At 37.0% G+C, this 16580-nt stretch overlaps 1 protein-coding gene across 1 annotated transcript in view; it reads right to left on the bottom strand.

Moving 5' to 3' along the window:
- Cdk15 (cyclin dependent kinase 15) overlaps positions 1-16580 on the bottom strand; it is an 89400-nt gene that overhangs the window by 39924 nt on the left and 32896 nt on the right. The window contains exon 9 of the mRNA XM_047545277.1: positions 2250-2343. Within this exon, the coding sequence (XP_047401233.1) occupies positions 2250-2343 (94 nt within the window). The remainder of the gene's footprint in view (positions 1-2249; positions 2344-16580) is intronic.

Raw genomic sequence — 16580 nt, 5'->3', positions numbered from 1 at the left:
GTGAATGTTCAATAGGTATTAAATTGTTGGGGAAAATTCTCTGAATGTGTAAAGGGTCTTTGCAGGATGAGATCTAGGCCGTGCTAATTGTGCTTCCTCTATTGTTGATAAGAAGTAATAATACTAAGTGGAAGAACAGACCAACTGGGTTAAACATCAGATAATACTTGCTAGCAATTGGGTTACTGAAATATCTCTGTAACAATTTATACAAGAAAGGAAGAAAGCAAATATTTATCAAGCACTTATGTTGTACTGAGCTTGTTATGCATTTGATCTTACAGAATCCTCACAGCAAGGTTAGAAAGTCATAAAGTTCAGAGGTATTGTATAACTTAACCACATTCATAGCTAGACAGTGGCTAGAATTCAGGAAGACCCAGGTCTTCTGATTCCAAAGCCATTTCATTAGATTGTCTCCAGCTTAGATGGTTACAACATCTAGCAGTATTATTTTAAAGTAGCATTTCATCTGTTTTGCTAGGAAAAAGTTCTGAGTCTTTTTGGTCTGAAAAATGTTCTTTCAGTTTATGAACGCTTCCCAATTCGTCCCAGGATTTCTCATTACAGCCACTATGTTTCCAAAAGAAAATTTAATGTCAGTGATTAATTACTATATCATGTGCTAATTTCCCAAAGTGCATTTTATCTTGGCCAGAAGACAAGGAGCAGGATCCAGAATCCCAAGTGATAAAACTTCCATCTAAAGTACCTTGTCACTGTCCACAGTATGAAATTTGAAAATCCTGTGCTAAGTGAAATAAGCCAGATACAGAAAGACAAATGTTACTCAATTCCACTGACATGAGGTAGCTAGAATAAGCAAGTTCATAGAGACAGAAAGTAGATTAGAGGTTACCCTGGACTGGGTGGGGGTTGGGTATATGGGGAAATATTGTTTGATAGTTGCAGAGCTTTTTTGGGATGATGCAATGGTGCTGGAAATGATGTTAGTGATGGCGCTCAATGGGAATGAACTTACAGCACAAAGTGTACACTTAAAAGTGGTGAAATTGCTGGGGATATAGCTCAGTTGATAGAGCACTTGTCTCACATGCACAAGGCCCTGGGTTCAATCCCCAGCACCACACACACACACAAAAGGTGAAATTAGGAAAAGCTTTCACTTCATTTTATTTTCATCGACACATCAAAATTGTACAAATTCATGGGGTACTGTGTGATGTTTTAATGCATGTGTATATTGTGTAAGGTTAATGTCAGGATGAACATATATATCTTTTCAAACATTTGTCATTTCTAAGCCAGGAGCAATGGTGCATGCCTGTAGTAATCCTAGTGACCTAGGAGGCTGAAGCAGGAGGGTCTCAAGTTTGAGGCCAGCCTTAGCAACTTGAGGACCTCAGCAACTTAGTGAGATCCTGTCTCAAAATAAAAACTAAAAAAGTTTGGAAATATAGCTCAGTGTTAAATTGCCCATGAGTTAAATCTCCAGTACAAAACAACAACAACAACAACAACAACAACATTTCTTTGTGATGAAAACATTCAAAATTCTTTATTCTAGCTTTTTTGTGCAATAGAACACCAGAACTTTATTTATCCTATTTAACTGTGACTTAGCTCCCATTGACCAACCTGTCAAATTTTATGTTATATATATTTTGTCACAGTAAGAGAAATCACCATGAGAGAAATAGGAGACTACACTATGACTATAGTACTACTATGTAAGGGACGTAAAAACCAAGCACATTGTACTAACGAAGAAGGTAGAGACAAACAATATAAAGGAATGGAACCACATATACACGGGCACCTTGACATCTTAGGAATCTGATTATGGAGGGTCATGATAAATAGTATACTTCTCTCCCACTGACGTGTGAAGTCAAGGAAGTCTCTATTTGATTAGGGTTCCATGACAATATGGTGTCTTATCTTCAACTAACAAAGATCGAGGGTCAAATATATGGTGGAATTAGAGTCGAAGGTGAAAAGGCAGAGAGGTGCTTAAGTAGTAATAGCAGAAATTGCCCCAGGAGGTTGAGACAATAATAATAATAGGAATGAGGAGACCCAAATGTCATTGGTGGGGTGCTTCATGGACTGCTATGGAGCAACAGGGGTTTTCCTAACCATTCATCCCTAAGGTGCTTATCCCTGTGGCAAATACAGTTTCTATAATCTTAATACATGACTCAGATGGACTGCTCCATTTGTCTCTGAGGCAAATTTTGTTCAAGGTTTGAAATGTTCTTTTTCCTAAAGAGGAATTATTTCCTTACCTCCCAGATCTTCTCCAGCTGTTCAAGGATGTTGGAAACCCCAGGAAACAAAGGTTGACCCTGGAACATTTCAATAAAGATGCAGCCTGCACCCCTAGCAAAGGAAACAACACATTTTCAGGGAAACCATACATGCAAAACTGAATTACTAAAATGTCAACTTCTGAGAAATATTTTGGGGACGACTTGATAGGGGCCACATGCTATTGAAAGTCTTGGGAGGAAAGTCCCTATGTCAAATGAAAGTAAGAACAACATGTAGCTTTTTGTTAAGATGCAACCAAGTCAGCAGCAAAAAGGAACACTAGATCATCATCAAACATCTTAGGTCATTCAAGCTTATTAGTGATCCATTTGTGAGAGGGGAAAGCACAGATCCACATATTGCATAGCCCTTTCCACTGAATCTAAGATGCTGTCATTGTAAAAGAGCACTGCAAGCCCGGCACAATGGTGCACGTCGGTAATCCCAGTGGCTCAGGAAATTAGCGAGGCCTTAAACAATTTTGTACAACCCTGGCTCAAAATAAAACAGAGTTGGGGATGCGGCTCAGTGCTCAGTGGTTAAGTGCCCCTGGGTTCAAGCCCCAGTAAAAAAAAAAAAAAAAGACATCACTATGATGTATCCCATTAAGATATTTTTAAAATCCTGCAAATTATTCCATAAGTATGTACATGTCAATTAATTTTTTTTTAATTTAAAAGATTGCAATCCCTTAAAACACACACATGCATACACACAAACACACACACACCTTGCAAGTTAAATTATGACATGGTCAGAATGTTTATTGCGTACTTTTTGAAAGGAATGTTACTGATTTAATTAGATTATTTTATCATATATCATATGCATACATGCAAAAACAAAAAAGGAACATTAAGCAAAACAAATTGGTTCCTAAAAATTATTCACATTTAGCGTTTGATTCAAACTCTTTAATGTCTGTTTGTATTTGCCCATGGTATCATCCTCTGTATTAAGAGGTTGATGATGCAGCATTTCTTAAAATAAGTTATAAAAGAACTAAGTCATTGGTACTGGGCTTCTAAAGTGGTTTTGCAATTACATAGTTAGCTTACTTTTGACTCCTGCTTAAAGAATGTTGCTGAACATGTTTGATTCACTCCCTTTCCACAACCACTTGGCTCCTAGGGGTTAAAAAAAGAAAAAAAAAAAAAAAAAAAGCTCCTTGTTTGCAAGATTTCCTTCCAAGTCAGTGACACGCATTCTGCAAGTTTTGATGCTGGCTCATTTGATGTTCACTCTGCAATTGTAACTGCAGTCACAACTGCAGCGGGCTGACTTCTATTGAAGATGCTACTGATGGTGAGATGCATCCCAATTTAACAGAAAATGTGCATCTTCGAATAGATTTAATAGGGTGAAACATAAATTTTCTTTCCTACATTATCAAACTGAAAGATAATTCCTGAAGGACAGGAAGGGGTGAGATTTATTTTGCTAATAATACACACACATTTTTGTTTGTTTGTTTGAGGTGTTCAGGACCCAGCCCAGGGCCTTTCAGATGCGAGGCAAGCACTCCACCACTGAGCCACATCCCCAACCCCACGAGCACACTTTTATGTCCTTTGTGAATTCAGATGACTGATTATAGCGATTATCTTCATGGCCCAATACTTCTCAATTTTTCTCTGTTTTAAACCCCATTTACCATAACACATAAATTTGTAATTTTTGTGTGGCACCATGAACAAGGAAATTTAAGTAAAACATTTTATTATGGATTGTCATGTTATCAAGTTCATATAAAATGTTGTCTTTACTGCATATATAGTTACTTCATATGATAATCTTTTTTCTTTTACCATCTGACTATAGATACATGCTGTTTAATTTACTTTCACTGGTTGTGTAGAAGGCAGCAGGTTTCTTGACAATCAGGTTTAATAACAATTCTTGTGTTTGGTTTGGGGAGAGAATATATATTGAAAGAAAGATTGAAAATTATCTTATGTCACAATAGGCAAAAGCTGGTTTCATGACCTACTCTTTGAACTTAATCAACTGGTTCATTCTCATAATTATATGAAAAAAGAAAGATACCAGACTAAGCTTTGCAAGCAGGTTTTTCTATCCCTCTCAAACAACAGGTCTTTATTACAAAATTTTTAAAAAGTCAATTTGTATATAATAGCTACGATTTTTCTTTTTATTGATTTTTTTGTGGTGCATTTTGAATTTTGATCAGATAAATGTAATTTATGGATCTAGTAAAGAGTTTGAGGTGGATTTTTAGAATTATTATCATCGAAAAACTCATGAACTTGCTTTTATATATTCATGTTCTTTGCACTTGCTGTCTTTAAAACAATGGATGAAGAATGTATAAATGAAAAACTATCTGGAGGAGAATGAAAGTGATGGCACCCTACCAAATGGTAAACCCATCCTGGTTGTTAGCAATGGTAACCTAAGGGGCAAGTCAACTGAGAAGCAGGGGGCGAGTGCCCCCAAATGGTCTCCACACCCCAAGCTCTCTCCAGACACACCTGAACAGCCAAACACCATTTCATTTTGAAGTGAAATATATATATTGTGTGGACACAAAATACATATGTAATTGGTTTGTTACTTGGTTATAAAATAGAAATTAACATGTATTGACTTTTGAAGACTAGAACCAACCCTCCATCTGGTTCACAAACACCTTCAAGAAACCCCAGGGCTTACAAGCCACTAAAAGGTCAGAAGGCATAGTAAACAATGCTTAAAAAGCATGTCATTCCTAGGCTTAAACTTATAGTTGACCTTTTATTTCTTCTCCCTAAAATAGACCTTCATTGCTTGGAAAAAGTTTGTTGTCTTTTCAAGGTGTGTGTGTGTGAGATTGGGATTCAAACCTAGGGCCTTGGGCATGATCCTAGGAAGGGCTGGGAGTATAGGTAAGTGCCCTGTACCCACAGCCCCTCCTCGTGTATTTTCATACTGGTAGATATGGAAAGACAAGAAGGAAGTCCTTTTATTACACAACTTCTTAATGTCTTTATCTTCTACACTGCTAAGATAGAGTACAAAATTACGTAAAATATATTAAATCTAGAACAATAAGGCCATTATGTAAGCACTACAAAGTAACACAAGATGTTTGTGTTATAGAGATAAAATACTAATATTTGGTTTATTGGTTGAAATTTTTCATTTTCATTTCAAGGCAGGTAGAAATTTTAACAAATCTAGAGTCTAAGGAGATATATATATATGTATATATATGTATATGTGTTCTTATATCCATATACATATATATATGGATATAAGAATATACATGTGTATATATGTTATATACATATGTGTGTGTGTATGCTTCTAGACAGAAAAAATTTCTTAATCAATTATATTTCAGTATCTAGAAAATCCACAAGTACCATAAATGTCAATGCCTTGATAACAAAATAAGTCTGAATACCCTAAATTTTAAAGATGTTTTCTAGGTGCAACCCATTGTTCTTTTAAAACAGTAAAACTCATCTTTCTATTTAACTTGTTTTTCAGAGCTGCTTTATTTTTTATTTACTTTTTTAACTTAAGAATATAAAATTAAAAATTGGGGTAATGGGAACATTCCTAAACATTATAAAGGCCATCTACGCTAAGCCCATGGCTAATATCATTCTAAATGGTGAAAAACTGAAAGCGTTCCCCCTAAAAACTGGAACAAGGCAGGGATGCCCTCTTTCACCGCTTCTATTCAACATCGTCCTTGAGACTCTAGCCAGAGCAATCAAACAAACCAAAGAAATTAAAGGGATACGAATAGGAAAAGAAGAACTCAAACTATCCCTGTTCGCTGATGACATGATTATATATTTAGAGGAACCTGGAAATTCCACCAGAAAACTTTTAGAACTCATAAGTGAATTCAGTAAAGTAGCAGGTTACAAGATCAATGCTCATAAATCCAATGCATTTTTATACATAAGTGATGAATCTTCAGAAAGAGAAATTAGGAAAACTACCCCATTCACAATAGCATCGAAGAAAATAAAATACTTGGGAATCAATCTCACAAAAGAGGTGAAAGACCTCTACAATGAGAACTACAGAACACTAAAGAAAGAAATTCAAGAAAACCTTAGAAGATGGAAAGATCTCCCATGTTCCTGGATAGGCAGAATTAATATCGTCAAAATGGCTATACTACCTAAAGTTCTATACAGATTCAATGCAATTCCAATTAAAATCCCAATGATGTACCTCGCAGAAATAGAGCAAGCAATTATGAAATTCATCTGGAAGAATAAAAAACCCAGAATAGCTAAAGCAATCCTCAGTAGCAAGAGCGAAGCAGGGGGTATTGCAATACCAGATCTTCAACTCTACTACAAAGCAATAGTAACAAAAACGGCATGGTATTGGTACCAAAATAGACAGGTAGATCAATGGTACAGAATAGAGGACATGGACACAAACCCAAATAAATACAATTTTCTCATACTAGACAAAGGTTCCAACAATATGCAATGGAGAAAAGATAGCCTCTTCAACAAATGGTGCTGGGAAAACTGGAAAACTATATGCAATAGAATGAAACTAAACCCCTATCTCTCACCCTACACAAAACTCAACTCAAAATGGATCAAGGACCTCGGAATCAGACCAGAGACCCTGCATCTTATAGAAGAAAAAGTAGGTCCAAATCTTCAACTTGTTGGCTCAGGATCAGATTTCCTTAACAGGACTCCCATAGCACAAGAAATAAAAGCAAGAATAAACAACTGGGATAGATTCAAACTAAAAAGCTTTCTCTCAGCAAAGGAAACTATCAGAAATGTGAAGAGAGAGCCTACAGAGTGGGAGAATATCTTTGCCAACCATACCTCAGATAGAGCGCTAATTTCCAGAATCTATAAAGAACTCAAAAAACTCTACACGAAGAATACAAATAATCCAATCAACAAATGGGCTAAGGAAATGAACAGACACTTCACAGAAGAAGATGTACAAGTAATCACCAGATATATGAAAAAATGTTCAACATCCCTAGTAATAAGGGAAATGCAAATCAAAACTACCCTAAGATTTCATCTCACCCCAATGAGAATGGCGATTATCAAGAATACAAGCAACAATAGGTGTTGGCGAGGATGTGGTGAAAAAGGAACACTCATACATTGCTGGTGGGGTTGCAAATTAGTGCAACCACTCTGGAAAGCAGTGTGGAGATTCCTCAGAAAGCTTGGAATGGAAACACCATTTGACCCAGCTATCCCACTCCTTGGCCTATACCCAAAGGACTTAAAAGCAGCATACTACAGAGATACAGCCACATCAATGTTCATTGCTGCTCAATTCACCATAGCCAGATTGTGGAACCAACCTAGATGTCCTTCGGTTGATGAATGGATAAAGAAACTGTGGCATATTTATACAATGGAATATTACTCCGCAATGAAGAATGATAAAATTATGGCATTTGTAGGCAAATGGTCGAAATTGGAGAATATCATGCTAAGTGAGATAAGCCAATCTCAAAAACTAAAGGACGAATGATCTCGCTGATAAGCGGATGAGGACATATAATGGGGGGTGGGACGGGCTAGCATTAGGTTTAGGGTTAGGTGTAGAGTTAGGCTAAGGAGAGCAGTAAGAATGAAGGAAAGAAGGACTGTGTAGAGGGAAAAGAGGGGTGGAAGGGGTGGGAGGGGTGGGAGGGGTGGGGGGGAGGGGAAAAATATAATAAACATCATTACCCTATGTAAACGTAAAAAAATAAATAAATAAATAAATAAATAAATAAAAGAAAAAAAAAAAAAGAATATAAAATTTGTGAGGTTATCATCCATTTTGCCCACTCCATACTAGGATTAAGCGAACACTTAATATATTCAGAACGCTAAGATTTAGATAGGAAATTAGCTCTTCTTCTCTTTCTTTAGTTTTCTTTTCTTTTTTTTGGTTAGCGATTGAACTTTGAACTCAGATCAGGGGTCTTTTACCACTGAACTACATCCCCAGCCCTTTTTATTTTTTATTTTGAGACAGGGTCTTTCTTGCTCAGTTGCTTAGGCCTCACTAATTTGCTGAGACTAGCTCCAACTTGCGATCCTCCTGCCTCAGTCTCCTGAGTCACTGGGATTTCAGGCTTATACCATTGGGCCTGGCTTCTGCTTTGTTTTTAAATCTTCATTCTGGGGGTTTCTCCTACCCTACCGGTCTTTAGGCTTCTCTGTGGATTTCCAGTCTGTAGAGATACCCTTGGGATTGTTCATGCAGATGAAGAGGAACTTCACACACAAGGGGGAAAAGACCACGTGGCATCAAACTGAATCCTTTGGAAGGGGGGGATGCCCTGGGTCATTTTATTCTTGCAACTGTGGTTCTTCAGTCAAGTTAGAGAAAACAGCTTACGCGTTTTCTGCCCTTTCTGGCGATCTTCCTAACTTTTTCTGTATTTTAAGCACGAACAAATTCTTCCATAAGAGAGAAAAAGATTCCTCAAATTCCTCAGGCAATCCCTGGGGAAAAAGCCCATCTCAGGAGTTTTAAGCTCTTCAGAGATGCAAGGAGCACAGAAAGATATATTGTTGGGAGAAATGAATTGGCATTTCATTTTAGTGTTGAAATTAATTCAGAATAGCATAACACACGGTGGGGACAAGACATTTCCATGTGCTTTTCCTGGCCCACATTTTATATTTGCAAGTCTGCAGAGAAAAATCTAACAATACAGGAATCAGGTAGGGACAACTTTCCACAGTCCTAAAACCAGCAGTTGCGGGAAAGTCTAAATAGGGAACTTGATGTACCAAAATAAAGCCTCCTTTAAAGCTGAGTGTACTAGCCTGGCATGAACCTTGAAGACACTACGCTAAGCAGAATGGCACACAGGGAAGGACAAGTATTACATGATTCCACTTACATGAGGTACCTAGAACAGTCACATGCACAGAGACAGAAAGCAGAAAAGAAGGAGAGGGGGAAGTGCTGGGGACTAAAAGGAGAAAACTGTTTTGTATGCATGTATGGATATGTCAAAGAGTTATACAACTATAGTTGTACAGTTGTATATTATATATACAACTATTATTATAGTTATATAGTTGTACAACTATAATGCACTAAAAAATAAAATAAAATGAAGGAAGAAAGCAGAATAGTGGTTACCAGGGGCTCGGCGAGGGGCCGGTGGGAGGTACTGTTTAATACAAAAAAGTAACACAACAACAACAACAGTGTAATCATTCTTAAACAGTGAGTATTTCTCACGGAAATCCCTGGTGGACTCTTTTAAGATCTGAAAAGGAGGAGAAGAGAGGAAGCGATGTGGGGGCCATTAGAGAACGTAGTCGTTGAGAATAACTAGTGTGTCTACTTCTACTTTCCCCACAATTCACCAGGGCCCTATTCATTTGCTCTGAATTCCCTCCACCCACCGCCGCCGCTGCTGTCCCAGACCTCACAGCTCTTGCACAGCCTGTTGTCATTGCTTTCTTGAAGGGAAAAGCTCGAATGCTCACTCACTGTCATTTGCCTCCTACAAAGGCCTTTGGTTTGGACCCTATAGGTTTGCATGGCCTAGCAGAACAGGATTTTTTACCCTTTCCTTTCTTTGTCAGTTGGAGACCTTCTCTCTACTCATTTCCCCTCTTCTCCCTCTAGGAAGAAAGTGGCGGGGGGGGGGGTGGAGGGGAGGGAGGATCACAATGCAAACACCCAATTTCTAGCAAGGACTTGGAGGGTAAACATATAGAGTAAACTCCATGGGAGATGCCTGCTGGTCTATTTCTACATTCCTGCTGGGTGCGTTCTCAAGGTCCTGGTTCCGTCCCAAGTACCAGAAAAACAAACACTAATTCTACTTATTCTTTAGTTTTATCAGGCAAACGATAAAAATAGTGGGATGAATAAGAGAAATGACAATAATTTTAACTCATAATTGAATTTTTGTTTTGTGCCGTCATCATCCATGGTTAAATCCATGAAACACTTATCAGTGGAAAAATGCACATCTTTGTATATGCAATAAATAATGTGGTTTAAGGGAGATTTAAAGAACTGGCAGAGGAGCTGAAGAAATTACTCAGAATGCAGCACAGAAGGTTCAGGAGATGGAGAATACGAAGGAAAGAAAAAGAGATATGCATAATAGGATGTAGTCCAAAAGTCTTTCACTGGAACTCTAGAAAGAGAGGACAGAGATAATGAAATAGAGGCAATAGTCAAAAAAAAAAAAAAAAAAAAAAAAAGTGGCTGATGAAAGGCATGAATTCATAAATGGAAGAAGTACTGTATATAGCAAGCAGGATAAGTGAAAAGAAATGCATGCTGACTCCGCATAGTGAAACTGCATAACAACCAAGGAAAAGAAAAATTTCCTTAAAACATCCAGAGAAAATGGGGATTTTGACGTAAACACCCAACACCTGCAAAAGGAGGACTGTAAAGCTTAAAGCAAACTTCTCAGCAGCCACCGTGGAAGACAAAGCAGGGGATTACCTCTTCAAAGTTCTGAGAGAAAATAACTGTCATCTAGAATTGCACCCCCAGAGAAACTGCCTGTGACAGTGAAGGTTTATCATCAGAAAACAAAAGGGAGCGTTCGCAGCCAACAGGCCTACACTAAAGAAAATTCTAAAAGACTGACCTTAGGAGAAAGGAAATTATTCCGAAAGGAAGATCTAAAGTGCGGAAAGGAGCAATGGATGGTTTTAAATTTTATTTGTACTTAAAGAAGATAGCTTCAAAATAAGTAAAGCAAAAAATGGATAGAAGTATGATAATTTGATAATAGAGTGAATGATGTCAACATATCTTTCATTGGTAGGTTAAAGAGACAAAGATTACATAAATAAAAGATTTGGGTGATACTATATTAACAATCTTGAATTTTTGGATATATTAAAAACCTGTGGGCTGGGGTTGTGGGTCAGTGGTAGAGCACTTGCCTAGCACATGTGGGGCACTGGCTTCGATCCTCAGCATACAATAAAGATAAATAAATAAAATAAAGGTATTGTGTCCATCTACAACTAAAAAAATAAAACCCGTACTTAAAAATTAGGAAATACTTTCTTATCAAATGCACTCAAAATAATAACGACCACTGATCGTGTACTAAGTAGTGCTTCTTACACTATCTTTGGGGAAAGACCAAGTTTTTCTAAATTTTTTGGTAACTTTTAATCTTGAAATAATTTTTTTTTTGTCATGTCGGGGATCAAATGTAGAGCCTCATACATACTAGGCAAGTACTCTACCACCAAGTTACATAGTTTGCTCTGAAATAATCTCAAATTCACAGAAAATTTCTAAGAACAGAAAGAACTCCTTTGTGTCTATCAAACACATTAAACATTGCCAGTGTTTTGCTGTCTCCATTTCATTTCACCTACCTGTCTATCTGTCCTGAAGCATCAGAGAGCAACCTGCAGCAATTATGACTCTTCATTCCTAAATACTTAAGTGGGTTATTCCCCCTACACACAGTTAATTAGGAATTATTATTATTTTTCCATATTTTCTATTGGTGCATTATAATTATACATTATGGTGGGATTGTTACATATTTGTTCATGCATGTGATATAACAACATAATTTGGCTAATGTCATTCCCCAGCCTTTCCCCTTTTCCTCGCCTTCCTCCTGGCCCTCATCCCTGATCCCTTTCCTCTACTCACTCCCTTTGATTTCCATGAGACACCCTCCCCCACCTTTCTTTTCCTTTGTCTTTTCTAACTTCCTTAGGTGGGTTATTTCATATATATATATATATATATATATATATATATATATATGCCTTTTTTTTTATTGTGGATGAACCTTACTTTTATTTATTTATTTTTATGTGGGGTTTATAATCGGACCCAGTGCCCCACATGTGCTAGGCAAGAGTGCTCTACCACTGAGCCACAATCCCAGCCCCAGGTGGGTTATTTTCTAAGAATGAAAACATTCTCTCATAGAACAACAGTACAATTATCAAAATCAGGAATTTTAGCACTGATCCCAAATCACTAATTCATAATCCATGTTTAAATTGCACCTATTGTCCCCATAATATTCTTTATAGCTCCATTTTCCCTAGGATCCAATCCAGCACTAGGCATTGCCTTTAGTTGACATGTCTGCAGTTTTCTTTAATCTGAAACAGTCCCTCCATCTTTCTTTGCTTTCAAAACCTAGATCCAGGGCCTGGGTATGTAGCTCAGTGGTAGAGTACTTGCCTAGCATGTGTGAGATCCTGGGTTCTATTTATTCCTAACACCTGCACTCCAAACCAAAAAAACAAACAAACAAACAAAAAACAAAAAACAAAACAAACAAACAAACAAACAAAAAAACAGGACTTGACCTTCTAAATAGTGTAGACCAGGCTAGCTACTTTATAAGATATTCTTTTTTGTTGTTATTCTAATTAGTTACACATGACAGTAGAATGAACTTTGACACATCATATATAAATGGAGTATAACTTCTCATTCTTCTGGTTGTACATGGTGTAGAGTTACACCAGTCATGCAATCATATATGCACATAGGGTAATAATGTCTGATTCATTCTACAATCCTTCCTACCCTCAGACTCTCTCCCCTGCCTTCTCTATCTTCTGTCTAATCCAAAGTACCTCTATTCATCCCTAGCCCCACCCACTTATTGTGAATTGGCATCCACATACCAGAGAAAACATTCTGCCTTTGTTTTTTTGGAATTATCTTATTTCGCTTACAATGATATTCTCCAGCTCCAACCATTTATCAGTAAATGCCATAATTTCACTTCTTTAAGGCTGAGTAATATTCCATTGTGTATATATACCACATTTCCTTTATCCATTCATCTGTTGAAGGGCACCTAGGTTGGTTCCATAGTTTAGCTACTGTGAATTGAATTGCTATAAATATTGATGTGACTGTGTCACCGTAGTATGCTGATTTTAAGTCCTTTGGGTATAAACTGAGGAATGGGAAACTGGGTCAAATGGTAGTTCCATTCCAAGTTTTGCAGAATGTTCTTAAATTGGGTTTATCTCTTGTTTCCTCATGATTAGATTCAGGTTCTGTTTTTTTGGGGAATATCAAACAAATGAAGTGATGTCCTTCTCAGAGCATCATGTTTGGAGGAAGCATGTGATATCAGTAGTTTCATTCATTATATTAACTCTCATTACTTGGGTAAGATGTTGTTTGCCACATTTCTCCACTGTAAGGTCACTATTTTGTTTCTTTGTAATTAAGTGATATGTGAAAAGGTACTTTGAGACTATGTAAATATCTTAATCCTCATCAAACTTTCCCCCTCTAGTTTAGCACTGATGATTCTTGTTTCAACCAATTATTCCCATACTGATTGTAAAATAGTGATTTTCCAACTCTATCATTTCTTCTTCAGTTATGAATTGGCATTCTACTGTAGGGAGGTACTTCCCTTATTACCCATCTAACTAGCTAGCTATCTTTAGTGTGAACATATGTATTCTTATTTCATTCAATAGATTATAATCCATCACTTTCATTTTTCACTTCAATGTCCAAATTGCCCTAGATTTGACCAGTGGAAACCTCTTCAAACCAATTCCCACATCCTTTTTTGTTTTTGCAATGATGGGAATCAAGCCCAAGACCTCATCATACTAGGCAAACAGTCTAACCCTGAGCTATATCCTTTTGACATACGATCATCCTTTTGGATCACTTTGTAAGGTGCTCCTGGCTGCAAACCCTGCCAACTATTCCTCCAAAGAGACCCAGTTCTTTTTAGTAGATAGTGGTATAGAAAAGTCAAGATTTGGGCAGTAGACCAATATGTAGGTAAAACTACATTAATAAGTATTTAATGCAATTAATAGAATACATTGGTAAATTTCTTTTGTGAACTATCCCCAGTGTCATCAAATACAAATCCTTTCTGAAGGACTCACCTCATTTATGACCTCAAAGAAATCCCACAAATAAAATTCCAAGGCAAATTAACATCACTATCAAAACCAACTAAACACACATGGGAAAACGCACCATAAATAAGAACCAAAGGAACCATAAAGTAGACTTACAAGAACTTCTACTTGTTTTTCTTCTTGTAGTACTGGGGATTGAACCCAGGACCCCACACCACCCTGCCACTGATCTACTTCCCCAGAACTTTTTAATTTGTTTTGAGTCAGGGTCTTGCTGAGTTGCCCAATGGGCCTGGAACTTGGGATCCTTTCTGCCTCAGGCTCCCAAGTAGCTGGGATCACAAGTGTATACTATATACCTGACTAAGAACCTTTATTTTAGATGTGTAAGAACTTAGATTAAAAGAAAATTATGAAATTTTACCAAAAGCCACTAAAGAATAACTAAACAGATGGAGAGATATAGAATGTTCAAAAACTGGAAGGCAATATTATTCATGGGTGTTCATCTCAAAGTAGTCTAGAAATTCCACATGATTCCAGTGAGAATCATATGAAGAATTTTCATGAAACTTGAAGTACTGAATCTAAAACTTACATGAAAAATCAGAAGAGAAAAATCATCAAGACTTTTTTTTTTTAGATGAGGTCATTGCTATGTAGACCAGCTGGGCTCTAACCTGCAATTCCCCAGCCCCAGCCATCTGCTTAGCTGTGCTTGTAGATGTGTGATAATCAAGACACTCTTGAAGGAGGAGACAAAGTAGGTGAGAAGACTTGCCCTACAACCTATGAATTTTTATTATAATTCTATAGAAGTTAGGACAGATAAATTGACCCCAGTGGAATAGAATAGAGAACCCAGAAACAGTTTGTGGAAACTTGATATATAAGAAATTTGCCACGGCACATCACTGAAGAAGTGAGTGAGAGAGTTGGTTAGCATATAAAAAAGTCAATGCATCAAAGATTGAAAGTGCAAAGAAAAAAACCTTTTTAACCTTTGGCCAGACATTATGTCACACTCCTGTCATCCCAGTTACTCAGGAGGCTGAGGCAGGAAAAACACAAACTCAAGACCAGCCTGGGCAACTTAACTGTCTAAAAATAAAATATATTTATTTTTTAAAGGGCTGGGAATGTAGCTCAGGGACTGAGTGCTTGTGTATCCCGTGCAAATCCCCAGTAGTGTGCATGTGTGTATGTGCATACACATACACACATACACACAACTGTTCAGTCTTTAAAAGCATCTCTTAGGCAATATTCTCACCTAAGCGAAGGAAGGAAGGACTTAAGGGATGAACATAAAATAAAAGATTGATAAAGTCCTCAATATGAAAATTAAGAACTTTGTCCAAAAGGACATCAAGACATGAAAACATAAGCCCTGAACTTGGAAAGGCTACTTGCAAGACACATAATGATAAAAGATTAAAATTCAGAATATATGAAGAACTCCTGTTAATCAACAAAGAAGCACGGGGGCGGGGGGCAACAGAGAGAAACACAGAAAATGAATAAAAGACATGAATAAGCCAATCACAGAAAAGAAAACATAATGGCAGATCATCCATGAAAAGACATGCAACATAATTAGTGATTAGGGAAATGCAGACTTAGATCACAGCACGAAAACATTCTACATGCTTGATGAGCAAGAATTAAGAATTCTTTTTTTTTAAATATTTTTTTAGTTGTTGATGGACCTTTATTTTATTTATTTTTATTTATATGCAGTGCTAAGAATTGAACCCAGTGCCTCACACATGTTAAGCAAGTGCTCTACCACTCAGCAACAACTCCAGCCCCAAGAATTAAGAATTCTGATATTGCAAAGTGGTGCAGATATGAATAAAGGGCTTTATTCCACTGCTGGCATATTAATTATTATAACCACCTTGGAAGACAAAACACTATTTTATAAAATCTCCTGGGACTTAGTACATTTATCACTAAATAAGTATCCTAGAGAAATCCTTAAAAATAAACACCAATTCTTTTCAAAATAGTAGAAAACAAAACGAATCAAAACAAAACAAAGGAAATAATCGAAATGTTCAACAATAAGAAATAAAGTGTAGCTACATAGATCAGTGTGAATGAATCATAGAAAAGTTGCATGAGAAAAAGAACAAGTCACAGAAAACTAAACAATGTAATCCCATTTTTATAAAAGCTCAAAAGTAGGCAAAACAAAATAATATTTTTAAGAAAACAAGTAAAATGTGAAGATACTATTTTTATATATTATTATTATTATTTGGTACTGAGGATTGAACCCAGATGCCCTTTACCACTGAGCCACATCCCCATCCCTTTTTATATTTTATTTAGAGACAGGGTCTCACTGAGTTGCTTAGGGCCTCACTAAGTTGCTGAAGCTGACTTTGAACTTGAGATCTTCCTGCTTTAGCCTCCGGAGCTGCTGGGATACAGGCAGGCATGCACCACTGTACCTGGCAAGATACC

Source organism: Sciurus carolinensis, chromosome 3, assembly GCF_902686445.1.
Source record: "Sciurus carolinensis chromosome 3, mSciCar1.2, whole genome shotgun sequence".
In the NCBI taxonomy this organism is placed as follows: Eukaryota; Metazoa; Chordata; class Mammalia; order Rodentia; family Sciuridae; genus Sciurus; species Sciurus carolinensis.
Note: the sequence above shows the minus strand (reverse complement) of the source record. Positions and strands in the feature narration are given on the sequence as shown.